Source organism: Heliangelus exortis, chromosome 14 (genome assembly GCF_036169615.1).
Source record: "Heliangelus exortis chromosome 14, bHelExo1.hap1, whole genome shotgun sequence".
Taxonomy (NCBI): Eukaryota; Metazoa; Chordata; class Aves; order Apodiformes; family Trochilidae; genus Heliangelus; species Heliangelus exortis.
The window spans coordinates 6,259,799-6,286,253 of NC_092435.1; the positions used below are offsets into that span (position 1 = coordinate 6,259,799).

General features: G+C 42.3%; 2 protein-coding genes and 1 long non-coding RNA gene across 3 annotated transcripts in view; 2 read left to right on the plus strand and 1 right to left on the minus strand.

Moving 5' to 3' along the window:
- LOC139802773 (transmembrane 9 superfamily member 2-like) overlaps positions 1–10,952 on the plus strand; it is a 30,999-nt gene extending 20,047 nt beyond the window's left edge. The window contains exons 13-17 of the mRNA XM_071758258.1: positions 596–755; positions 1,333–1,484; positions 2,934–3,045; positions 3,464–3,635; positions 10,310–10,952. Coding sequence (XP_071614359.1) covers positions 596–755; positions 1,333–1,484; positions 2,934–3,045; positions 3,464–3,635; positions 10,310–10,377 — 664 coding nt within the window. The 3' untranslated portion in view covers positions 10,378–10,952. The remainder of the gene's footprint in view (positions 1–595; positions 756–1,332; positions 1,485–2,933; positions 3,046–3,463; positions 3,636–10,309) is intronic.
- RBMX (RNA binding motif protein X-linked) overlaps positions 1–26,455 on the minus strand; it is a 336,703-nt gene that overhangs the window by 34,172 nt on the left and 276,076 nt on the right. The gene's annotated exons all lie outside the window — the stretch shown is intronic.
- Positions 11,297–13,346, plus strand: LOC139802774 (uncharacterized). Its single transcript, XR_011728778.1, has 2 exons — positions 11,297–11,393; positions 13,167–13,346. It is a non-coding gene; the product is annotated as an uncharacterized lncRNA (long non-coding RNA).

Here is a 26,455-nt window from a genome sequence, read left to right on the forward strand (position 1 = left end):
TTTATTTAAATTCTCCAAAGGTGTGGGCTCCTTAACTGTGTAACTGCATGAGGTGTTACTACAAAGATTTGGGTTGTGGAGAGGAGCCCTCTTTAATCCTCCCTTCTGCTACCTGCTGCAGCAGGGTGCACGTTTGTTGTGAGAGGCATGTGTGGCTTCCAGAATTAGAGATTTTGCTGTCCCTATGGTTTTTTTAAGAGGGAATTATTTACTGATAATAAAATAATTAAATTACTGGTGGTAATAGCAAGGATGATCCAGTTAAGAGAGTTTTTTATTTGTTCTGCCTTTTAGCATTCTTTGTATAGATTTGTAGAAAAAGGATGTTTCTGTTACATTTTGGTTTTATGTGCAGTCTTCATTCAAATAGTGACTTTACCATAACTTAGTAGCATTACAAGCATTGGATGTTGCAAGAATTTTTATGTTAGCTGTAAAAGTTTCAGAAAGTAACTAAGACTGTTAGGGAATGAAAGATTGTATTAAAAGAACACAACATAAACCAGTTAAAAGTCTGCATCAGAAAAATTAAACTTCTTGCAAAGTGATATTTATTCTTTTCTGAATATTTTATCTTTTCTGATTTTTTCCTCAGGATTGTCTTTGCTGATTTTTTCATAATGAATCTCATTCTGTGGGTGAAAGGATCCTCAGCTGCAATTCCTTTTGGCACTTTGGTTGCTATCCTAGCTATGTGGTTTGGAATTTCAGTCCCACTAACATTTGTTGGAGCATATTTTGGCTTCAAAGAGAAGGTAGGGCTCTGTGAGTATAGTTTGGGAATATGAAGCTGAGACATTAAATCTGTAACCATACAAGAACTGGTTAGATTGAAACATCTATGGCCCTGAAATTATGTTGCCCTTTGTCATGACTTTAAAACCAAGGATATGCTTATGTCACACTAAACTTTTTATTTTCTTGTCCATTGACTAGAATTAAAATTTAATAACATTGTTGGAAGTTTTGCTTGCTTTTCTGCTTTTAATAGTACCTCAGCAGTTTCAGTTTTGAAGCAGTACTTCAGAAGCAGTTCAGTTAATACTTTCTACTTAAGATAATGACAAGCAACTGTTTTTTTTTAATTATTATTAAGGAATGAGAAGATTTCTTTCCTTTTGTTCTGACTTGCTTACTGAGCAATAGTTGCAATAACAAAAGCCTGTTTTATTTTTTTCCTAATGATGGGCATCATGTTTGTATTTTTCTTGGTTTGGTAACTTGTGATGCCCTGTGAATGAAAACAGTTATGTTTTATCACATTGACAAGGTAGTGTCAGGGAAAAGCAATCCTGTATGTGCTGTAACACTTTCTCTTCATTTATTTCAAAGCCTATTGAACATCCAGTTCGTACAAACCAGATTCCTCGCCAAATTCCAGAACAGTCCTTCTTCACAAAGCCATTGCCTGGTATCATCATGGGTGGTATCTTGCCCTTTGGCTGTATTTTTATTCAACTTTTTTTCATTTTGAATAGCATTTGGTGAGTATCACTTTTTTTGTTGTTCTGTTTATGCTGGTTTGATAATCAACATATAAAGTTTGAAGATCCCAAACCAACTAATAAAAAGAATAAACCAGCTCCTAAAATTTTTGGTCTTGCAGACTTTGATAGAATTTCCAGAATATGCTTATTTATTCCTGTGCTTAGAACTTCTAAAATTAATTCTTATTGACAATTGCAAAGTGTGCAGTTGGAGTCCTGTTGTCTTGTCCTACCTTTCTGGCTCTGAACAACAGGAACATCCTGGCTTCATGCTGTTGTGGTTAGGTTAACCCTTATCCATTGTGTAACTATTTTATGACTTATGAAACTTAATATGTTGTAGCAATTTCAGCTGTTAAATCAGAATAGGGTCAAGATCTTGGAATTCTATGTTCTGCAAAACAAAAATTCCACCTCTTGTGAAACATGCACACCACTCCTGTTTGTCTTGTGTAAAGGTAGCCAAGCAAGTGCATGGAAAATTAAACCATGACAATTTTTCATAACTTTCACAGTGTAAATATGAAATGTTTAATACGTTGTTCAATGGGCATTATTAACCTGAAGGTGCCAAGTTTTTAAGGTGTCCTCTGTTTATGTTGAGGTTTCTTACAGAACAGCTTTCTAAATTAGTTCTTCAATGCAAATACATTCAATATGTTAGTCTTTGACATAAGTCTCAGAAAAAGTAGAAACCATGTTATATAGCAGTGCTGGAAAATGTAATCAGCTGACAAACAGGTACACTCTGGGCTTTTGTAGTTGAAAGTATTAAATTTCCAAATTGTTGCTGGTTATTTATCCTATAGAAGGCAAGGATGGAGGGAATGTGCAACTTCCAACTCAGTAATTGTCACCATCAATCAATACAGCTGCTTTGATTACTTCCCTTATCTGAAAGACACCAGATTAAAAGTAAAGAAGCATATTTTCTTTGAATTTATTTTTTGAGTGCTCTTGTGTTTGAGCCCATGGATTGGAGTCAGACTTGGTCTGGGGATGCACTGAGAGTGGAGGAGCATCCAGTTGGATGTGGTGAGAGAGCTGAAAAACTTCAGATGTGGGTACTGAACTAGGGAAAAATCTGGTGATGCAAATCTTAGGAAAGCTAAAGGAGACCTGAAGTGGTAAACATTTCTAGAAACTACCTGCAGCTGTTCTCTGTCAAAGCTGATTGAAGCTCAGTTCAATGAAAGTATAAATGAGGACTTTGAGCATTGCTCTCTAAAACAATTGTTTTATTTATAGCTTTCAGGTAGGAAAAAAACTTTTTATGAATCAGCCAATAGTGGTATCATCAGTTACCCAGTGGTGTGGTGTGGGCTTTTGTTTTTCTTTTGGTTTGTTCCTTGTTTTTTAATTAGCTTAGCAGCTGTCTGGCTAACACTATAAATTAACTTGGAGAACTTCAGCCAAAAATGAGACTCTTGTTTTTGTTTATTTTAGGTCTCATCAGATGTACTACATGTTTGGTTTCCTGTTCCTAGTTTTTATAATTCTTCTAATTACATGCTCTGAGGCTACAGTTTTGCTGTGCTACTTCCATCTGTGTGCAGAGGTAAAAAAATTTGAAGTTTTGATATAAATACCACTTTTGGCTTCAAGATGTGGGAGATAGAGTTGGCGTATTCATGTACACTGTGCTGGACAATGGGAATGGATTGTATTGTCTGCACTTGACATGCCTGTCAGAGCCACTCTTCTGAAATGTGCCTTTTGCTTCAAAATCCACTGTTTGCAGCAGAGAAGCAAAAGTAAACAGCCTGCATCCTAAAAAATTTCATGTTTGTAATGGTGCAATACATCTGACTCGGAAAGAAACAAAGTAGCTATGTGCTATGCTGGAATTTTTCTTTTTTGAGATGAATTTTTAAGAATTAAATCTATTTCATAAACCAGTTACCTTTATACCCAGCTTATTTACATTCTGTTTTCTACATGGTATCTCCTACAGCTTGGTTTATTGTCTCTTTCAGGATTATCACTGGTGGTGGCGATCGTTCTTGACAAGCAGCTTTACAGCAGTTTATCTCTTTATCTATGCAGTTCATTACTTCTTCTCTAAACTCCAGATAACAGGCACTGCTAGCACTATTTTGTACTTCGGTTACACAATGATCATGGTTTTGATTTTTTTCCTTTTTACAGGTAAGTACAGTGTGCAAACTGAAATGAATGCAGAGGGTTTCACTTTAAGTGAGAAATGTTACGTTGGAATTTAGACCATCTGAAACATTAAATACAATTCCTGACTCTTCAGGCAGTGTTACTTTTATGGTTTGTGACACCACACATCACAGTACGATATTTTTCAAGTATTTTTTCTAGCTGGAAATCACACTTATTTATGGTATAATTAATTTTCCTTTAATGCATATTATATTAGCAGTGAGTCCAAACCATTACATTTTCAAAGTGCTGTTCTTGTTCACTTTGATAGCAGGGGTGTTTAACTTAATTCTGGGTTTCTTAATTGGTTCTAGATGCTCTGTAGTTAGAGATATTACCTTTTATTCTCCATATGCAGAGTGCATTTTCAGATTTCATTATTAGCAAGTAGAGCAGGGTGGTGCTGGGGCATAAATTAAATGCTGACAATATAGAGTTCTGGTGCTGTTAGAGGGGTCTTACCTGCTAATAAGCACCACTTCTGACAGGGATGTACCTTACCTGGGGGAAACTATTTGAAATACAGCTCTATGTTTTAAGTAGTTAAAACATGTTACTCATGGAGAGTGTGTTCTACAGAATTATGCTAATGTTCATAAAAACTTGACCCAAACTGCAATTTCAGAGTTGATTTGATGTGAAATCTGTGCCAGATCTAGCACGTGTTAGATGTAATTAGAGGCTCTGTGAAGGATACTGGCCCTCAAAAGTAGCCAGGAGCATTTTGTCTTTTGTTTTCATTATATATATGTGTATTTAACTACTGTATCTGTGGTTTTAACAGAAGTCAGATCTTCTATGTATCACTGTGCTTAGCATCATGAAGTACTGCAGTGATGGAACTAGAGAAGTGCTGGAATGGGTTGTTCCATAAGCAAACCTTTACCCTCATTCCTAATATTTGTAATAGAAGATATCTTTGTGGATGGCATGATGGGTCTGATTGTTGTTACTTAATATCTTCTACCTGATTATTGAAACTTGCTGTAGTTCCTTTGCATTGACTTTATGAAATGCATCCTTTAACTCTCTTGGTGCAGTTAGACTGACTTAAATAAGTAATAAACTTCAAGTCTGATGCTGAGACTTACTTTTATCAGTTCAGCAGTGAGAAGGACCTCTTTCATTTTTACTGCCTCTGATACTGGTTGGGTATGAGGCAACAACAGCACAAATTAAACAACATTAACAGTTCATAAAACACTGAAGAAGATCACTGCATGGGTTTGAACAAAGCAAGTACTCTGTAGAAGTTATATTTAATAACATTAGCTGGCACTTATTGCTATATTTTTTCTTGTTTGTTATTTAGACCTGTGTCTCTTCAAAAGAAAGTAAAAAAAAATGTCTGAAAAGAAGTTAGGGGAAAAAAAGGAATTATTTAATTCTTTAATTTTAGTTATTAGAAGGCAAAAGTAGAAGTTGGTGTATTGCCAATTAAACCCCTGCTTAAATACTGCCAAACCAGACCAGCTCCAGATGTCCTCTGTTAATATATATGTATTTTAAAAAAACAAACTATAGTGTAAAATGTTTTAATTACCTTTAAACTAAGGCAGTATACTTCTGATGTGTATGTGGGTTTTAGCATAGGCTAGCTGCTATTCTGCCAATTGCAATTTCACTTGCAAGATGTAAATTGGTGGAATTAAAAATATCCCTTTCATATAGAAAACGATAATTGAAATTGTCATGGCAGCTGCTGAAATGTTATTAAAAGCTTCAGATGTGTTGATCCTGGAGTTATTGGTGTAGAGGCCAGTGAGGCCCCAAAAGTACAATAATAAACTGTGCTTTTTTTTAATAGAAACAAGGTAGCAGTGGCTGTGTGGTATTTGTGGCTTATGAAGGAAGCTCCTAGCTACATGGTCACTTCTTTTTTTAAAGGTGAACAAAATAGCTCCTCACTAGACAGGCAGAAGGTGTATGGAGCGTGTACCAAGTCCTTGCTAATGTGAAAGCACTGTAATAAATTTATTTCCCATGTTTAGTTTGAGAATTATTTCTTTGGGCTGAAATGAAGGCTATTCCAGATAGAGGGCTCAAGCAAAGTTTGGTGTAAAATCTTCCTCAATAGCACTTGCTTTGGAAAAGAATGGTTCAGTCCTGCACAAGTTTGTGGAGCTGAGGAAGTTTGCTAATGTAGTTTTATGTGTTGTGCACAGTGGTCCCAGAATGAGACCTTGATCTGTTCCACTTAAGTTAGCACTGGGTATTTTGGTTTTCTCTGTTCTTGCATATTTGGTCTCAGCAACTGTGACAGAAAGATGAAGGGCAGCATTCACAGTCCCTGCCTGGTGCTTGGGTTCTGTTACTATGGACATTGCAGAAAGGATCATAATGAGGAAGTAAATAGGAACTGAATGACTGTGTGGCAACAACAGCAATAATATAATCTGAGTGGGGAAATCTAACAATTAACGTGCACACCCAAACAAGGCAATTTTATTTTAATGTACAAAGTGCAGTTAATCTTCCAAGAAAATAAGTGTGGCTGAATGGGGAGAGTACAATGATTACATGCATTCTATGCCAGCAGACGAAAAAATGCTGAACATAGTCAAAGCATGTTGCTGTACAGTGACCTCTATTTTTGAACATCATTTTCACTTGTGAGTTAATGCCATTTTCAAAATTGAGTTTTGATCTTCTGGGTAGATTGTGTTTAGAATCCGAGATTCTGAAGCACCCACCACTGTGCAGTGATTGAAACCAGTATGATACAGAGAGCTTTTAAGGTACATAAGAAGTATCAGCCAAGTGCAGAGTGCTTTTCTATTTGCTTTCTTACAATCTATTCGTGCTTTGAATTCTTTTTTCTTCATTAAAGAATAAAGCTACAAGAAATGAATAGAGCAGAACAGTCTGCTTAATGTATTTCAGCATTATTCTGTGCAATAATCCTTGGTTTTCATTTTGAACTTAAACCAGTTTACTAAGAACTTAGCCCCAGTTAGATGCTGGTTTGTGATCTTTCTGTGTATAAGAAGAGTGTTGCTGAGCTGTAGTATATATTGCATACCAGAGTATTCAACAGTAATCCAGTATAGAAACTGGAGGACAAAAAGATCAAAAAACACCTCAGGTGTCTACCCAGTAAGTACAAGTGGATGTGTTGGATGTGTTTTATTTCTTGGCTAGATAAAGTATTCAAGACATCTTCTCAGCTGGGTTCTTGAATTTTAAATTTCTCCCCCCAAAAATGATTTTTTAGCTGTACCTCACTAGGATGGTCAATGATACACAATAGGATGCAGTGCATTAGGGTAGCATCAGTTTCCCAGCCTAGTAGGGGTTATTGAGAAAGGCAGAATCTTAAAATATGAAGGTCACCCCCTTGGGGAAAAATAAAGACCCACCCTGCAAAAAAAAAATTCTAAAAAGATGTCATTAAGATGCTTTTTCATTTAATTCAAGATGGTAGCGGTTAGGATTGGTTCAAGTAAACATTAGCCAGAAAACTAATTTGTAATATTAAATTAAAAGAGCAAACAGATTCTACAGGCTTATTAGAGGAACTGGTGTCAGGTTTGGTATTTTTTGTGCTGTGTCATTCCAGATGTGTGTATGAAAGCTGTAAAGCCTTACAATGGAAAGGAGTTTAGAGGTCTCCACTCATTGAACCAGTGGCGTTTTTTGTTTATTTGTTTGGGGGGGGTGGAGTGTTGTTGGAGTAACTGGCAAACTTGTGAAATGGGCTAAAATTGTAGAAAACAAATTCTAGCTAAAATTTTTGAAAAAGTCTGTGCTGACCAGAGCTTTAGGAAGTGCCTATTCTGAGTGTTTGGCCCACGTTGCTTAAAAAAAGAGAACAGGGATCACTAGAAGCACCTGGTTGATTTGCTGTGATTTAGTTCTCACTTCTAAGTATGCAGATGGATTCTTGAGGTAAATTTTCAACCTAGCTGTGATTCTGCCAGCACCTGGAAACCATTCTGATTTTTGAGTGTCAAGTGCACTATTTAGGTGAAGTACTTTTGACAGGTAATGGGTCCTTAGTATAATGCTCCTTTTTGAAGTTTCTGGTCCATAGATAAATCTATGTCTGGAATCTGTAATATAAATGTTTCCATGAGAGGAAAGAAGAAATTTCATTACTGGTAAACCCTAATTATTGATGTGGGATTATAGCACTGTGAAAGGAACTGTAGAAGGAGACTGCTGTTCAGGGAAGGTCCTGACTGCAGAAGGCTGTGACTTGGAGATGAGTTTTGCCTTTCTCTCCTGAATTTATAAGTTCATGGTTCAAATCTGGTGTCTGACAAACTTTGCCACTTACTGCTTGTGTTATATATAGTTTTACTCTACTCCCAGTACACTGGCAAAATTTCTGATAAAGTTTAAGGAAGGAGCGGGGGGGTACTTGGTCTTTGATTTGCTAAACAGACTTTTTTTAGGAGAGAAGTTGAAAATCAATGTTAGTGAAACCTGTGAAAATCAGTTTATAGATGAAATGCTTGTTCACAGTGTGAAGTCTTCAGATTCTGCTATGAATGAGGCATGTTGTATAGAAAGTTGGTGTATCAGAAAGATTCAGAGTGACAAGGACTGGAGGAAAATACTGTGAATTTAGAGTAGGTTCCCATATTACATTATGGCATGCTCAGAAAGCACAGAAAATCTCATTCTTGTGTTAAAGTTGCATATTTTTGTTATGATATTACAGTTTTGTTCAGGAACACCACATAGATTTTTAAGATCTCATCTGTTAAACATTTGGAAGAAACATTGCTTTCAAAGCCATTAAAAGGCTGAAAGTGGGCTGTATTATAAAAACAACTAGAAAGCAGATGCTGAGAGCCATTAAGAAAAAAACACAGGAGTAAGGCTTAGAGTAACAATGCTGATATTGGAGTATTGGACACAGTAGGAAGGAGTGAGAATTGACCATAAACTGCAAAGACTTAGTGTTGTCAAGCCTACAAAGGACTTAAATTCCTTCTGTGGTTGGTGTCTGATCTCCTATCAACAGCAGTAAATCTGCTGTCTCCTACTGTTTCAGAGGATGATAACTGCAAACTTGGAGGGAAAGGGTAATCTGTGGCACATAATAGTAGGCTGTCAAAAAGCCTTTAACTGCAAATATACATGGTAGCACAAAGAGTGCAAGAATTGGCATATAGATAATAAGCATCCAAAGGCAGGCTCCTCACTTACCAAATGTGTAGATGTGGTCTGAAAGACAGAAATGTAATGAATATAGAAAAGACAGCTGCCTAATAAAGAACCTCCTTGTTAGTAAACCAGTCACAGTGAAATAGTGAAAGAAGTTGGAGCTGTTGTTTATGTGGGCTGTACTAACAGAAAAAGGTGAATGCAAAAGTGGAGGAGCTGAGTGCATCATCTTGCAAGTGCTTTTAGTGTAGTTGGTAGGGGCTGTCACAGGGTTGTAGCTGTGTCTTTGGGAGTGAATTCAGCTGAAACTGAGATCCCTTTTTTTTTTTTTTGCTGGTGAGGCTTAATACTTGTGTGGTAGTTTGGCTGCAGGAAAAAGGGTACATGAGGAACAATGTGGCTCTTCTCTTGAAGGAGATTGCATGGGACTCAGTGTCTCTTTGCATATTAAGTTCTTAAGGTAATTTAAAAATAAGTGTGATGGATGATGTCCTTGCAGTTGCCCCACAACTGTGGGCTGTGGTATGAAAATTACAGATGTTCTTCAGCTTAAAAATAGAAAATTGGTATGGATTAATCTCATTCAGAGTCCTCTCTCCATCATATTACTCTGCTTTGTGCTTACTTGAGCCACAGGACTTGACATATGGCCCCAAATCCACCTAGAGGGTAGTTCTGGGGTTTGCATTGGTAAGAAATCAGGGAAGGCCAGACCAAGCCAGACCACAGCTCTGCTGCCCAAGCAGTGTTCCCAGGAATATATCTGTACAGGAACAGGGCCAGCATGTACTGGTACTTTTCCCCCAGCCTCCCATCAGCTGCAGCTTAAGGGCTTTTTTAGCACTTGACATGGTGTCTATGTAATTAATACTCTTTATATTTTTTGCTCATTAATTTGCTCAGTTGCCCAAACTAGTTTATTTTTTTTATTATTATCTCTAGTGACCTATGACAAGAAAAAACATAGCTTGAATACCCATTACACAAAATTGCTTATTTAGGTTTGTGTCACTTGTTTCATTTCTTGTAGCTGTAGCACTCACGGCATTGCTTTTAGTAAAAGGAAGTAAGAGGATAGAGTAACAAGTTTCTTGTACTTGAGTATAATTAGAGCACAGTAAGCAGCCAGGTGGGCCAGGTGACTTTTCCTGAGGCCTTGGTTTGTGTCATAACTCATAGGTGGTTGTGAACTGTTGTAGAGCTGAAAAAAAAAAAAGATAGGTGTTGACTTTATGTGGGTATAAAAGTCAGTTTCTTAAAAGGTACTTGTGTGCCTGCTGGTGTTGGTAGTAGCATCACCTTCAGTGGTTTAAATGTACATCAAGCAGCCTGGTCCTAAAAGTCATGTTTGATCTAAATCTATAACTTAGCCTAGGGATGATTGTGTGTTCTTATAGTTAACGAGTGCTGTTATTCTGGATAGTTAGTGGTATTAGAATGATGACATTGTGATTTGGTCCTGCTGGGAAGTAGTTGTTAGATTTTTATCTCAGACCATACTGCAGCATAAACTAACCATTTTCACTTTTTCATTTTAGGGACTATTGGATTTTTTGCCTGCTTCTGGTTTGTAAGTAAGATTTACAGTGTTGTGAAAGTGGACTGAAAAGCTTCAAAGTGTCTTTTAAACATATCTCCCTTGATGATAATTTGCCATCATGTATTGAAAAACATCCTGTGTAATTATTATAATTTGTAAAAGCTGAAGAGCAAGCTACAGCATAAAAGTGATTTCTATGGAGGGAAATGGCACCACTGCAGAAATCTTTGTCATCAGGATATTCATTGAACATGCTAGTTCTAACAGTTCTAAAAAATACATCCCAAATTTGATTTAGGACAAACAAAAATTTTGTGAACTAGTTTATTTGAAAAATGAGTGCATTATGCAGTCCTCCAGCTGAAATTCCTTGTGTGTTTTTGGTTTTTCTTTGTTTTTTTCTTTTTTTTTTTTTTTTGTTACCTCTTTTGATTGCTGTTTATATACTATGAAAGCATAGGACTGTCAAGTAAATCTATGTAAAATGTGAATTTTTTTAACTTAACTATGATTGTACATATTATCCTGCACCTTCTTTGCAAATAGATATCTTCTTACAAATGTACATGCATTTAGTGTAATGTAGACTTTATTAAAAATATCAATACTGGGTTTTGTTCAAATAAAACTGCACAACTCCAGCTGAAGTGTTTCTTTTCTTGTTAATTGGCCCTTCATGACATGGACACAGGTTTCAGTTTTGACCAGTTGATCACTCTTAATTTTATATTGTTTAAAAGCAATTTTTGGCTGCAAATTGTCTTGCAAGTAGGAGTGGCAGGTGACTTGAATCCATGGCTGGAGGATGGGCAGGAGCTTCTGAGGCTGCTGCTGCCATTACCTGTGCCTCAGCTGTGTGCTTAACTTTCACTTTCTCCAAAATATTTTTTGCTGGGTAACTCTCACTTTCTCCAAAATATTTTTGATGGGTAAATCATTACTTTCTATCGAAGACTGAACTCTTTGTCCTTCTTTTCCCCCTCAGCCACACACCTCTCACTGGTTTTCATCTGTGCTGTGTGCATCTTGTTGAGGAGTTGAGCCCTGAATCCAGAGGGCTTGGGAATGGGTGATTCTTAAAGGTGAAGCTTTTCTTCTGCAGAGCTTGTGCTTAAATGCAGGATTACATGAGATGGAGTATCTTATTAGTCTCTTCTGAATGCCTGATTGCAGGCATTCTTCTCTCAGGAATGTGAAGGCTTTAAGGAGGCTCCCCAAAATCTTGAAATGTGCTTGAAGCCGAGCAGAATCACTGTAGATGTGTAATTCAAATGGCTGTGATACTGACCCTGCTGGAGATGAATAAGGGGATAATGGGTGAAATACTCAAAGCTTATTAACTGGCATATGGAAACATTCATGGCTGGAAGCTGCTTTTCACTGTCTAAGCCTGCAATTTAACAAGACCCAAAATCACTCCATATCTTTTCATAGTCATAGAAATACCAGATAATTGTAGTCCAAAATGTAATCTTTGGCATGAGGATTTCAGGTCTCACCTCTAAGAGCAGTTGTTCCTTGCAGGTTACTGAAGTGTGGGATGGATCACCTGGTTTAGCTGGGATGAGTTCCAGGCTGTGTCTTTTGAACAGTGCCTGTGGCATAAAAGTGAGGCTTTTTACAACTCAGTAAAAAGACCCAAGCATCAGTGTGTCAGGAGGAGCTGGCTACAATAAAGGTAGTTTCAAGTGAGGTTCAGGTATGCTCTTGGGAGCAGCTCAACCTCCCAGGTGTTTTCCCCTCCTGCCACCAAGATTTCCCTTTCCCTTCTACTCCCTCACAGAGGTGGAAAACTACAGAGCTGCTACTAGAGAAATCAGCTGGTGGTCTATTAATAATGCCATGCTCATACTGAAGTTGATGATGTTTAAATAATATGTTTAAATGCTTAAATGTTTAAATATGAAATCTTATAGGGAGAACTTTTTTAAAGTTTCTGGGTTTTATAGGATACTTAAAAAAAAAAAAGAGAATTATTGGCTGAAATAGCTTTTGTATTTTACATCTTCAAAGGGAAATGAATTAATGAGAGAATTTGGATCTACAGTTGGCATAAAATCCAGTTGGCAGGAAATTCTACCAGATTAATAAATACACATTTTACAAGAGGCAAAGTAAAATGAGTTGTAAAATTGTATTTATGGTTCTTTCTTTCCTTTCCTGCGACTACTAGTCAGCTAAAAAGTAGAAGCTGGGTTAAGCAAGTTTCTGAAACCTGCCAATAGTCTCGAGCCAAAACCATAAAAATAATTCTAGTTTTCTCGTACAGTTATCAGAGAAATTGGTTTTTTTTTTTAATAAGCCCCATCCATGTAAAGCTGGCATGGTTTATAAGGCAGCAGTCTTTGTGATGGAGGCAAAATGTTGTGGCACAACGAAGTGTATCTAAAACGGAAAAAGGGATTGAGTTTTGGACTCATTTCTTCAAAATAGGTGAGTATTGTCATGGCTGTTCTGGTCTGTCATGGGCTGTGTTTTTGTCTCTAATTAAAGTGGATTTTAAGGATGCTCTTTATGTGCTGCAGGGATGAGCTGGGGCAGGCAGGATATCCATTCAAGGGGCTGTAGGCCCTAGCTAGAAAGTAGTGGACAAACTTCTTGGGTTTTTTTATTGGGCATAGGATGGGCTGTGTTGTAACTCTGCACTTTTGGGAAGATTTTGGGTGAGGGTCTTGTCTGGTTTGTGTTTAATCAGCCATGGGTTTTGAAGAGGAAATTATCAGTACGGGGCCATGGATGTTTTGGGTGCTTAAATTACCACTAACTGGTGTTACATGGAAATAACCATTATTTATCTCCTCTCATTAGAACAATAATTTGTAAATCTTTGTAAAGCATTCCCTATTCTGCTGCAGATACTCAAACCTTCCTAGCCTCTTTAAAAGAAGAAAAAGAATAGGCTGTTCAGCTGTTCTGAAGCACATAGATAGGCATCTACATTTCATTTTTGTGATGCTCCCAGTAATGTTTTTTCAGCAGATGATGTAAAGCATCTCCCTTGTAAGACTCCTCTTGTAATAAACACCCAAATCCAACAGAGTTTGTAGAATGTCATGTTTGTCATATTTTAAGTAAAACTTGACAAGTTACAACAGAACCTCAAAGGAGGGAGGAATTTCAGTGCTGATGTTCTACATTTCATTCCACTTGCCTGAACAGGGTTGAGCAGATACTTCCTCATCTTCCTTTCTGAATGCAAATGCCAGAAGAAGGGGGTGCTGATGTACCCCAGGGTGGGAGCTGGGGGCAGTGTGTCTGGAGGATTCCTGCCCACACAGGTGTAAAACTCCCTGAGGGATTACAAACAGTGTTGCTGTGGGGGAGCTGGGAGCAAGGGGTGTATTCATGATGCCTGATGATGGAAGGATGTTTGCTGAACAGCAGTAAACCTGTCAGTGCCTTGCTCAGTGCTCTTTATGCCAGTTGTGCTCTCCTGTTTGGTAACATTTGAAGTTCTCATTCAAATTTTGCCTCTGAATTAAGTCTGAGAGATGCCAATAGCTCAAATGTTTGTAGAGACCTGTTCCAAAGGCCTGAGAGACAGGAAACTTAAAACAAACTTTGCCTGCTTTAACAGCAATCACCACATGAAGATCCAGCTGTGAAAAGCACACATAAAAGATGAAATATCAGGCATTTTGCATCATCAGAATTTGGGACAAGGCAAATGGGGGCTGAAGTGGATGGAGAAAGATGAGGTCACGCTGGCCAGAAACTAAGTAAAGAAGCATTCTTAGAAATATGATTTCCTGATGGAGATGTGTCCTCTGTCAGGAGGTGTAGCCTTACACCAGATGTTCAGATGTCCAGTTCCATTCCCATCAGCTGTGTCACCAGAGCTAATGGAAATAAAGTGGGATCATTCAGCACAGGTGTCATTGTTTCTCTGACCAATCTTAACTACTTTGTGTTTTCAATTGCAAGGAGGAATGAAGCCACTGTGCTTCTGCAGAAAATCTACCTGGGCTTCCAGACCTTAGAGTGGAAATATCAAGCTGCTGTACTCTTCACTGCACCTCTGACTTGTTTAATTTGACTGAACTTAGATCTGAGTCAAGATCAGTAGCTGCTAAACTCATGTCAAGGAGCAGAGTTATTTCAGTGTTCTTGTTTTTATTAAATATGAGCTGAGAGCATTTGCCATTCCTTATTTTTAGGAAAGGCAGGCGGGGTGGTGTGAGTGGCATTGGGTTATGTGGCCTTTGGTTGTGCTTTCACCTCTGGGGATGATATTTTGCCCTGAGCAGAGCTCCTCCTGCCAGAGAAGTGTGAAAAGGAGGCTCTGAGCCCATTTCCCAGTTCTTTCCAGCATGTGCCCAAGGTCCTGTGTATTTGAGATGAGATCAAACTTTTAGCCTCTTCATGAAGTTACCACTGTATTGCAGTGTGATTCACTTGTGAAAAAGGGGCTTTTTATGACAAAGAGCAGGTGGGAAAGGGCTTAACAACATCCTAAGCTTTCCCCTAAATAATAACCAGTGCTGCAGCCCTCCTGGAGCCTCTGTGCATCCTTCGTAGTGTGGTTTCTTAACACCCGGGTGGGGTGTCTTTGACTTTGCTGGGATAAAAGCAGGATGGGTGCCTTTCATGTTCTGCTGGGATGCTGCAAGCCTGCACCCAAAACATCAGGTTGGGGTCACCATCTCTTGCTATCCAAGGTAACCACGGTTGTGGAGTTCCCAGTACAGTATTTTATCTTCCTAATCTGAGAGGCTACTCACATTAATTAGCTTTGCTCATAACAACTGGGAAGCCCTTAGACTTTCTGTGAAGTTACCAGTGCCAGGATTTTTATAGATGACATCAGCATCTGCAGAGTTTACCCAAGGTAATTTATGTTCTATTTGCAACTCAGGGAAAACTCTTAGATGTTTGACATCATAAAACAGGGAAACTGGGAGATTTATTGTAGGGGCAGAGAGAACAGGGGCCTGGAGCTGCTCTCTTTATCATAAAACCTCGGGTTAATCAGATGTGCACATGTGCCTCCCATATTTTCTGATTCCTTTCCCTCCTGTGCTGCTCCCTGACAGGCTCTGCAGCAGATAAAAAGGCTTGGGAGCACCAGCAGAAGCCCTTTGGACTCTACAGCATGGGGGGGGGGGGACTATATGTGTACATCCAGAGGATGTTTATCTCCTTCTTATAGCTACTATTAATAGAGACATATGCAACTGAGCCCTGGCTGAGGCTGTAACTTCCCCCAGAGAAGGGCAATAGAGGAAATTCCAGCAGTGTGGATCATGTGTGGATTGAGAGCCCATGGTCCTGGACTCTGCTGGTGCTCCTGGTGTGATGTCAGCACTTCAAAAATGCTCATCCCAAAGACTGATGTTTGCAGGCAAAAAGGGATACAGTAAAGATACATTTTGGGCACCGTGGCTGAAAACTGCTCTGCCTGGTGCTGGCGGGCAGGGCTGTGGCCACTGCAGCATCCTTGGCATCCTGGCCACCTTGCAGCTGGATGTCCTGACCATCTTAGCTTAAGATATTCCCTCTGCCTGGAGACCTGTTCCCAATGCTGTCCTGAGACCACCAGAGCTGCAGCAGCTCTGCCTCTTCCTTATGGGTTTTCTGCAAAACAACGTGAGTAACATCTGGGTGTTTTGGGAGGGTTTACAGGGAAACGGGGTCACCTTGGAAGTGCTGAGACCAGCAGAAAGAAAATGCCTCCCCCAAAGTGTGCAGAAGCTGTGGCAGCATTTGGCTGGGCTGACCTGGCAGATGCTGCTCATGCCTTTAGAATCTGAGCTGCTCACTTTGTATGGCCTGGTCACACACTGGGGGCTAAACTTAATCCAGATTAAGAAACAACCCACCAGATTGGCAGGAGCCAACCCTGTGGGTTGGCATGGGGTACTTTTTCCAACAAATTTCCCCTGGGCATCTCAGAATCCCAGTCCTGCCTGCCAGAGCAGCCCAGCTATTAGTTTTCTTGGCTGGTCTTCTGTTTGCCATGGACATGTGGGGTGCAGCACACACATTCTCTGATGCTCTCAGGTGGCAGCAGGAGAGACCCATCAGGTTTCTCATTAATAATGCCAGTATGGAGCAAAGGGAGAAGTGTTATTAGTGTCGGGTGGGTCCTGGGGTGTTCAAGCAGGGTGAAGTGACTGCAGGCGGCCAGGGTACCTCTCATGGGGGCTGTGGATGGGCTGGCAGCAGGGGGGCTCCCAGCCTGGCTAAGGAAAGTGGGGTCATGCAAACAGCTGGGAGTCCTCCACAAGGAGCCAGCTCAGCTGCCTTCCAGCTTTCTCCTGCCTCTCCTCTCCAAACACCTTCCCAAGCAGGGAAGCTTTGGTTGAGGGTGAGAGGAAAAGCAAAAAAGGAAGATAGTTTATCTGACAGGACTGCCCGTCATCCTCCACGTGTTGCAGCGTGGGCTCCTGATGCAGGAAGAAGTGCCATGGGAATTAGGGAAGCTGAAGCAGAGCTAAACCAGGGCATGCAATCAAAAGAGTAGACACCTTTGTGCAGGGCAGGTGTGGGGGAGCTGACCTACCCCCAGCACGAAAGAAGGGAAGCAGTAAATTGGTATTAATTGGGCAACAGAGCCCATCAGGCCCTAGGAGGTTCTGAGGTTGTTATGAGTTTCAGGTGTGGTGAGCAGAGGAGCTGGGCCAGGGGGTTTGTGCTGGGCCGCTGGATGGAGCTTCTGCTGGGCCTCTATCCCAAGCCGGACAAAATGTGAGTCAAACAAAGCAGTTCTTGAACTTTTTCTCTCTGCAGGGAGTAGGGGGATGTTGGTGGCAGTAACTGTGGTGATATTGTCATTGTGTAGGGGCTTTCTGGGCAGAAGTGGTCTGCAGAATCACCTGGGAGGTGAGAGCTGGTTTCTGAGGTTCTGTCAGGGCGGAGTGTCAGGATGGTGGCTCTGCTGTGGTTTGTCTTGGCTGTGTGTCCCCAGGCTGCAGGGCCACTGTCACAGTAAACTTGGGGGGCACCAGACAATTCACCTCCCCAGGAGCTGGCAGATAGCTGCTTTCTGGAAAACAGCAGAGCCTGGTGCAGGACCTCGAGGTGAAGGAAAGGACTGTCCTGAGCTGAAGTGAGACAGAGGTGGCAGGACAGGCATGTCCCTGCCATGGAGGGTGAGGTGTTGCCTTTGGTTACACAGGTGAGGCCCTCAGGCCATGCTTAACCCCTGTCCTGTCACACTGTGGTCTGTGCTGTCACCAGTGTGATACATTTGTGACATGCTTAGGGGTCTGTGAGGGGTCTGACTGGGGTGGCTGTGGGTATAGAGAGTGACTGCAGAGCCTGTAGGACAACATCGTGTTGAGGAACTGAGGGAAAAGGATGCATTTACCTTCCAAATCAGCCCTAAAAGCATGGAAGGAGATCCCTTTCAAGCTCCTGAACTGCAGGTGAAACCCAAAAGGTGGCTGTTACTCCATCTCCCTCTTTGCCTGGCAGATGCTGTGCCATGCACTGTGCAGGAGCAGCTGGGCTTTCCTGGCCCGATGTGGGTGTCCCTTGGGAGGTGCATCCCATCTTCCCACACACCCCATCAGTAACACCTCTAAACCACTGCTCCTGCATGCTAAACATGATTTTCTTTACTTCTGGTGTCCAGGTTTCAGCATCCTGCCTGCTATGTGCCAGCTCACAAGCTGGTGGTGATCTAATTATCTGCTCCTTGGGATCTTGCTGTGGGGAGTCCAGGCCTGAGCCTCTTTATTCCCCCTTTCTTCCAGCTCTGAATGATTTCCAAGTTTTCTCCTGCTCTTAATGAGCTGTGCCGCCCTGGGACAGACCTCTGGGCTGAAAGAGTCTAATTGCTGGGCTAAGGATGAAATGGCCATTACAGTGTTTGCTGCTAATTAATTGTTGCTTGTTGCAGCTCGAAAGTGGAAGGGTACAATTGGAGTGTAACAGGCTTACTGGTGCTAAACAACTCCTGTTTACAGCTGTGGAGACTTGAAGGATGGTTACTTGCTTCTTGTAGCTCTGGTTTTCTGGGGATGTGGGGAGGGCTGAGCCCCCTCTCTGTATCACACCTTTTTTTTCTTAATTTGTTTTTTTTTCTTTCTTCAAAATCTTGTGGTTTCTTGCTCATCCTGACTGTTTTTAGTTGGTTTGAACCAGCTGGTGGGTATCTGCCTTACAAGCCAAACACTACACTCTAGGAAATATCAAAGAACTAATTAACCTGCCAGACTCTTAACAAAAAGATTTCTTGTAACTAAATACACGACTTACCTCCTGTCTACTTTGCTCATTTTTAATTTAGAAAAGGTGGAAAGCTGGTGGGGAGAAGAGATGAGATCCATGTGCACAAACTGGAGGACCGAGGGTTGACAACCAAGCAGAGGTGATTTATGGCTGGGTAATTTTCCAGCTGCCATAGTTTGTGTTAGCACAAATGAGAATTGATGGCAGTTTGAGTTAATAGCTGATGCAGTGAGAAGCTGGCACATGGTAGCTTTGATCTCCTCTGCCACGGGAGCAGCCACTGCACAAACCACCCAGGCTTGACTTCCAAAACCTGGAGGCGTGGCTGGGTTCCAGGCACGTGGAGGGGTGGGTGCCTGGGGAAAGGAGGAAAGGTGTGAATGGATGGGGCAAGAATACAGAAAAGGCTGTGATGGGCTCAGGGTTGTGGGAGCAGAGCCAAGTGCATGCCAATGATGGCTAGGAGGAAATTTGGATTTCTCTCTTTGCTCTTCCTCTGCTGTCCAGGGCCCCCCAAGCCCTGTCAGCACTGTAATTTTCCTTTGCCATCTTGGGCTTCTCCTCCAAGCACTGATAAAACAGCCAAGGACTGGACTTACCTACCAAGACATGATGGATGATGCTGTGATGATGCTGAGACTCCTGGACAAGCATCTGGGCAGTTTGAATGTGATTTTTTTTTTTTTTTTTTTAAATACAAGGTTTCCCTTCCTCTCTTTTGCTAATGCCTTGAGGATATTTGGAAACCCTCTAAGCCCTGTCTTCAGCCTATCCCACTTGAGAGGGATGCAGGGGCTGGGGCAGGAGCATCATGCCTGGGGAACTGGAGCAGGGATAGTCCTAAGGTGACAGGAGCAGAGCTGAACCAGAGTGCCAAATGTCACCAAATGGGAAACTCCTATGCCCATGGTGGCAGCCTGGCCCCAAAGGTTGGGAGAACACACTGGTGTGTGGTCCCCAAAGTGGGTGTTACACTCTCTATACGGCTTTTAAAATTTTCTACTGAGTGATTTTTGAAGCTGCAGCGGTGATAGAAGTTTTTATTCCAATGTGGTTTCTTTTCAGTAACTAAAGTGAGTAATAAGACAATTGCTGGCAAACTACATTGCTTATTGCATGCATAGTCTTTGTTTTAAGTTTTTCTTCCCAGTGTCAGAGTTCTTTAGTGGCTCTCATTAGGCAATCTAACACACACCAGCCTTTGACAAGCAGCACAGAGAGGAGAGTATCCTAGCAGGAAGGGCCTAAAATATTGAAATATAAATTATTTACCTCCAAAGTTGACTCTTGGAATGTTTCTTGCTGACTAATTATCGTGTTATCAAAGGAGCAGACCTGGAAGCCTTAGCATTCAGAGCAGTTTGGCACATGAAGCCTTCCTGACAGGAATGGATGTAACTTTGCTGTTATCAGTCTGCTTCGCTTTTGAATTTTGAATTACTTTTTTTTTTTTTTTTTTTCTTAAAAAACCCTAATAGTCTGTTTTATGTAAACCGCTCAGAGATTAGGAGTTGATTTCAAAGATCATCCTCTATAAAGTCTCTTGATCATATTTTATGGTTCCCGTGACTCCTGGGTGTAATCTTGTATCCCCGGGATATTCATGACATGTTCGCCTAATTCCCCATGGTAGCTAATATCACTTCTGTACCTTAAAAAAAATATTAAAATATCTTTAAAGCAGGACTGGTAAAAAGGCAACTTTTACAGTCAATCTTCAGCTCCAATTGCTCCTGCTGGGGAAGTCATAATGATGAATTTGTGACATAATTTCTGTGGCAACACGCTGGGATTTCATAAATGGGGATGGTGATTATAGAGCAGGATCAGGTGAAGCTGGATTGTGATGGAAAAAGCCCTGATTCAAATGCAAATTGTTCAATAATGGCATAGGGGATACCAGAAATTACTGGCAATTTATTTTATTTGGGTTAAGCTCCTCATTCTGTCTTCTCCAGTTGGAAAGTCACTCTTTTAAGGGTGTGAGCGAAAGAAATGGCTGGAAAACCTTTTCTTTTCTCAAGAGAACAAAACTGTCCTAATTTAATAATAATTAATCAATTAGTATAATTAATAATGATGTCCTGTATTTCTACTATTCCTCCCACTCAAGACTCTTCAAATGCTGCACAAACCCTGGTTGATTCCACCCTGAAGCAGACCCACATCATTTACCCCACTTTCTGGAGACAGAGAAGTGTGTGAACCAGGCAACTAATTTTAACCAGGTTAAACAATTTGCCCAAAGTCAGACAAGGAGCTGAAGCTGGGGTAGATCTGCCCCTACCCAGTTAAGTTTTGGCTGTGGGACAACGTGTGCAGCCATTGCAGCCTCAGCATAAATCTGACATTTTCTGGTGTCCAGCACATGGAGCTGGGAATAGGAGTAATGCCTGTGGGCACACATCTGGGGTGAAACCAACAAAATTGGCTTTTCATAAGTTATTCTCACTGCAATTGGAAGCAAGATGGTTTGTTCTGGAGTTTCTTGCTTTGCCTTTTTTTTTTCCTTTTTTTTTTTTTTTTTTTTTTTTTTTTTCCCTTTCCTCCAAATCGCTTGGAATTTAAACTGTTTAGCTGAGGATTAAACTAATTGCTTCTGTAAAATGCTGTTCCCACACCATCTAGTGTACATCTGTTAACTGGGGAGGGATAACTGAACCAGTTGCCAGATGGTCTCTTGGATTTGGGTGGCCTGGAGCCAAGGAGCTGCCAGTTGGTGGTTTTGTGGGGTCCTAGCAAAGAAGTCACGCTACGGGCACATTCCCCTCGCTTACTCTTCTTTGCCCTAATGAAGATACTGCTTAATGCAATAAAGCAGCCATTAGCCCCTTCCCTGCACTCCCCCCTCCCCAAAAGAGGTGACTTTACAAGTCTGATGTGTCTGGAGAAGGCTTTGCCAGGAGCTGGGGTTCTCTGCACGCTATGTGTGCAAAGGCACTTTCCCAAGCACGTGAGTAACTCAGCCCTGTGCCCACCACCTCCCTCTGTCTCTGCTCTGGTGTTAAGATGCTACTGCAGCAAAAAACTGCTGTTTCAAGGTGGTTTTTACCTTTAGATCCAGCAACTCCAAAACTTCATCACTTGGCCTTGATTATTGAAGAACAAGTCCCTAATATTGTGTATTGGCTGACATCACACTGTGCCACTTGAAAAACCTACAACGTGACAGCTAGAGCCTGAGTTTTGTATTTAAAGAGCAAGCAATACTCAGCTGTGTGTGGAGGAGGACACAGCCCTGCTCTGCTAGAAGGAGATGTTATGTCAGATCCAGGGAGACTGCCCACAGTGGGGTGGCACAGGAGCCCTTGAGCAAAACTCAGAGCATCTTTACTGTGACTGGGCCAATGCTTGGGATCCTTGGAGGTGCCAAGGAGATGATGTGTTTTACATGGAACTGCCAGTGAGGACAGCCATGACATCCAGGACCCAACCAAGCCATGGACTTTGCTTTGTTTCTGATTGTTCCGTGTTAGACAGGGAGAGGAATTGTACCTGATGAGTGGTAGAGTCATCCCCAGGTGTGGTACAGCCACAGCCTGAGATGGTTGGGAGTGGGAAGGGGCACCCCATGCTGCAGGTACAGTGCAGAGAGAGCACCTGAGCTGGTGGCTGGCTCAGACTCTATTTCCCCCTTAGAGGTTTCCTTTTCATGCCTTTGATAGCTGTGAAAATCCAAAGCTGCCTGTTGGAGTAGGAAAGGACAGAGCTGGGAGAAAATCCAGTTTTACAGCAATGCCTTCTTTTTGACAGCGTATTTACTGCAAAGTATCAGGCTTATGTGCCTTTCTCTGAATGCTGCAGCATAAATGCTCAGCTGGATCCCCTGCAGGGTCAGTCCTAAGCCATGGTGCTCTTCCTCTCCTACCTGGGCTGGAGCTTGCATGCAGAAATGTGCATATGTCTGTCCAGGTGAAGCACTGCTCAGTAAAAATAAATAATAAAGCAATGGAAGTGCTTGGAGGTGATGATCCCACCAAATCCAACTGCTCCTAACAGCCCGAGCCTGATGGAGTCTGTGGGGAGATTCCCACTGAAGGAAGTCAGGGATTTACCTGCAACCTCAGTGTTGTGCTGGTGCCCATGCTCACAAGATGTTGTTGAGTGTCAGACACCCACCCTGAGATGAGTGAGTGACAATGGGGCTGTCTTGTAGTTGAGGAGGTCTGGGGTCATGCAGCATGGAATTTTTTTTCCCCTCATACACAAGGATCATCTTTTCTGGCTTGGGGACCCCACTGGCTTGAATGCTGCAGCTCCTGCAGAGCTCTGCTCAGAGGCAGAGCCCAGCAGCAGCAAGAGGAAACTCAAGAGAGTGGGATTTTATGGCCTTATCATTAAAAAAACCACTTTGGCAGCTGAATATCTGGAGTTCGGTTTGCTGTCAGAAAGGTGGTGGACAGGGTTGAACCAAAACCACTGTGGGGTGAAAGTCAAGTCAGCAATGGTTTGTTCTCTGCTTCATAAATCAGATGGAGAGACCACATCTCCAAGCCCAGCAGTGCCATGGGCAGACCCTGGGGGCTGCTCACCTGTCCCAGCACTGCTGAGTAGCTCCAGGAATGGGCAACAGAGCCTTCTCTCTCTCAGCATTGTGAGAGGAAGCTTGGCTTGGTAAGGGCATTTTTATTTTAATTTTTATTTTAATTTTTATTTTAATTTTTATTTTAATTTTTATTTTAATTTTTATTTTAATTTTTATTTTAATTTTTATTTTAATTTTTATTTTAATTTTTATTTTAATTTTTATTTTAATTTTTATTTCAATTTTTTTAATTTTTATTTTAATTTATTTTTTATTTTGCTCTCAGTTGTGCATGGCTGATTCCCTCCAACATTTCTGGCAGGGGATGAGGGCTTTCTCTGGTGGCAGAGCAGCATTCAGGGAAGGGGTGGTAGTATCTGAGTCCACAATACCTGTAGAGTGATGGAGCCTACTTCCATTTGGTTTGGGAATATATTTTCTTAATTATTAGAGTTAAAACTACTTTTAATAGTCAAAATACTTTTAATAGTCATTAACTTCCAACTGACTGAGTTAATCTGCTGTACAACACCAAAAACCAACACAAATTACCATTGACCCCTGCCATATCCCATGCCTTTCTCTGCCCAGCAGAGGCTGAACCACCTGTCTCCATCAGTGATGGCATTGACTGGACTGCTCAGCAATTGCTGTTGCTTTGAAAGGTGAATTTATTTTTTCTGGAAGGGTTTGACAAGGGGCAGAAGTGGTGTGTGCCTCTGGTGTTGATCTTGCACAGCTTGCAAACCTTCCTGGGGTGGGTGTGATGCTTAATGAACCATTTGATATTGCAAATCAGCAGCTGTTTCCAGATGTTTCCTTGCTGATAGGAACATCTGAGACCCTGTCTATGGAGAGCTGGGAGCTACCCTGGGAATTGAGAAGACACAAATTTAATCCTTTGCTCTATGCCTGGCCAGGTGTTTGCTCGGGTCAAGCTCAACCTTTGGTGGGGCAATCTTGGGGAGGCTCTCTTGATGTGTGGCATCACTTGGTGAGTGCAGGGCTGGGATCTGTGGGCACTCTGTGGGCATGGGGAACATCCCAGGCTCCACAGAGCTTTCTCCCAGCCCTGCAGGATGGTCCAGGGAGTGAGCCCCTGGCCGTGCCTCTCGTGCAGCACACAAACATTGCTTGGGCAGGGGCCGTGTGGGATGAGAATAGCACAGGGCTATATAGGGAGATGTCTGTGACTCTGGAGGAACAGGATGTTCCCTGCCAAAGCACTGCTCTCCAGGGGAATAACACTCTGTCCTGAGGGCCCAGAGCCAGGAGCAGGCAGCTGCCTGTGCTGTTGCCCTGCCAGGCAGAACCCCAGGAGGTGTAAGGGACCTGTGTCTTTTCAGTTTCCTCCAACCTTAATAATGAGAAGTCCCCAAAAGCAGGCCCGAATGCTTGGGATTTGGGCAAGGATCTGGGCAGGAGCAGGGGAGGGAGAGAGGTCTCTGTTGGGTATTTGTTCCCATCTGGGGGTGTTCCTGCTCACTTTGAGCTCCTGCATCTCACCCAGCCCCAGGGGTACCACAGAGGAAACTTATGGATGCAACTTCCACTGCTGTCCATGTGCTTCCCTGCTCAGCATCCCTGAGCTGTGCTGGATCTGTCTCTGGACCTTTTGGCAGCTCATGGCTTCTGTGAACAATGATGCACCTTGATGGTGAGGAGAAAAGTGAAAAAAAAAGAGACTTTTCTGTTCCTGGAAGTGTTTGTTGGGAGGCTGATGATACTGTGACACCCTTTTTGCAAAGCCTGTGGTTCCAGGGATGTTTTGCTGGGCAGGGAGCAGGAGGATCCCATAGAAGGAATAAGTGGGAAGTGGAAGCAGTGGAGTTGCTGGACCTGGGACTGTTTCAGCTGGACTTTTCAGACTTCCCAGGGTGTTGGGCAGGTGCATGATGCCCTTTTATCTTGTGCCTGCCTGGCTTCTGCTCCTGCCTTGTGCTCATGCACCTGCAACACCAGGGGAGGACAAAATGTGCATATGGCACTGTAGGAAGGTGGAGATGAATGGAGATTTGGGCTCAGAAGGGAGTTTTGTCTGCTGTCAGTTTTGTCTGCTGTCTGTTTTGTCTGCAGGAATGTAGATGAGGCCCTGGTTGAAATTACTAAGGAATATAAAGTAGAAAATAGCATGCTTTTTTTTGGGAATGGGGAAAGCAAAGCAAACCATCCTGAACAGGGCCCATCAAAAGTGCTGTGGTGCTGCTGGGATGTCCAAAGGGCAGGGTCCAGAAGGCTCCCCTTGGAGCAATCCCAGCTGAATCACTGAGTGGAGATCTGTGGATGTACAAACTTCCACCAGTGCAGTCATGCTCTGTTCTTCCCACCCTGAAAATGGAGCTGGTGCTCCTCTGCCCCTGGGAGGCACTTCAGAAAAATAGGGGATGGAATGTGAAGCAAGTCTTTATGGCTGTTTTTAAGGATGAATTGCACAGATAAAGGCAAACCAAGATGCTGAGAAGGTGCACATATGGAAGAAGCTCCTTTATTGAAATTACAGGCACACAAATCCTGAAAAGCCTCGTGGGTTGGGTGTAAGAAGCTTACCAAAATCAGCACCTAATCAGCATGATCCCTCCTTGCCCGGGCTATGGGGAAACTGACCTTCAGAAACCTGGGTCCAGGATGAGCATGGCAATCCCTGAAGCTGCATGGTGGCACGCGAGGGTCCCTGCTCCATGGGGCTGTGACACAAGGCAGGAAGATGGAAGGAGGTGGTCAAGGGCAGAGGAAAAACCTCAACTCTGCAGAGTCCCAGTTTCCTGAGGCAATGCTGAGCTGTCCTGCTTAGAAATGGAAATTTGGAAAGGGCTGCTGGTGAAATCTCAGCTGTGGTTTTTGTGCCTCTCAGCTGTTTATTTTGGAAGGGTTCCATTTTCACAGTGATCCAGAGGCTCAGGTTCATTGCAGCCCTTGTGCAGAGAGCATCCTCAGAGGTTACCAAAACCACGGGGCAGTTTGGGAACCCTGAGGTGGCTTTGGGGTGGCTTTCATAGAATCATAGAATTGGCTGGGTTGGAAGGGACCTCAGAGATCATCAAGTCCAACCCTTGATCCACTCCCGCTGCAGTTCCCAGCCCATGGCACTGAGTGCCACATCCAATCTCTTTTTAAATATCTCCAGGGATGGAGAATCCACTACTTCCCTGGGCAGCCCATTCCAATGCTTGATCACCCTCTCAGTAAAGAAATTCTTTCTAATGTCCAACCTAAACCTCCCCTGGCACAACTTGAGACCGTGCCCTTTGCAGGGAGCCATCCCACTGTGCAGAGCTGCATCACACCTGCACACATCCAGGTGGCTAACATGCAAGGAAATTTGGGAGATCATCATTCCAACCTCCGTGTCTTCCACAGAACAGCCCCGATTTCTCTGAGCTCATTTGGGACGTGTTTGGGGGTCAGATGAGAAATGGAGTGGGATCAGAGTTAGGCTGAGGGAAA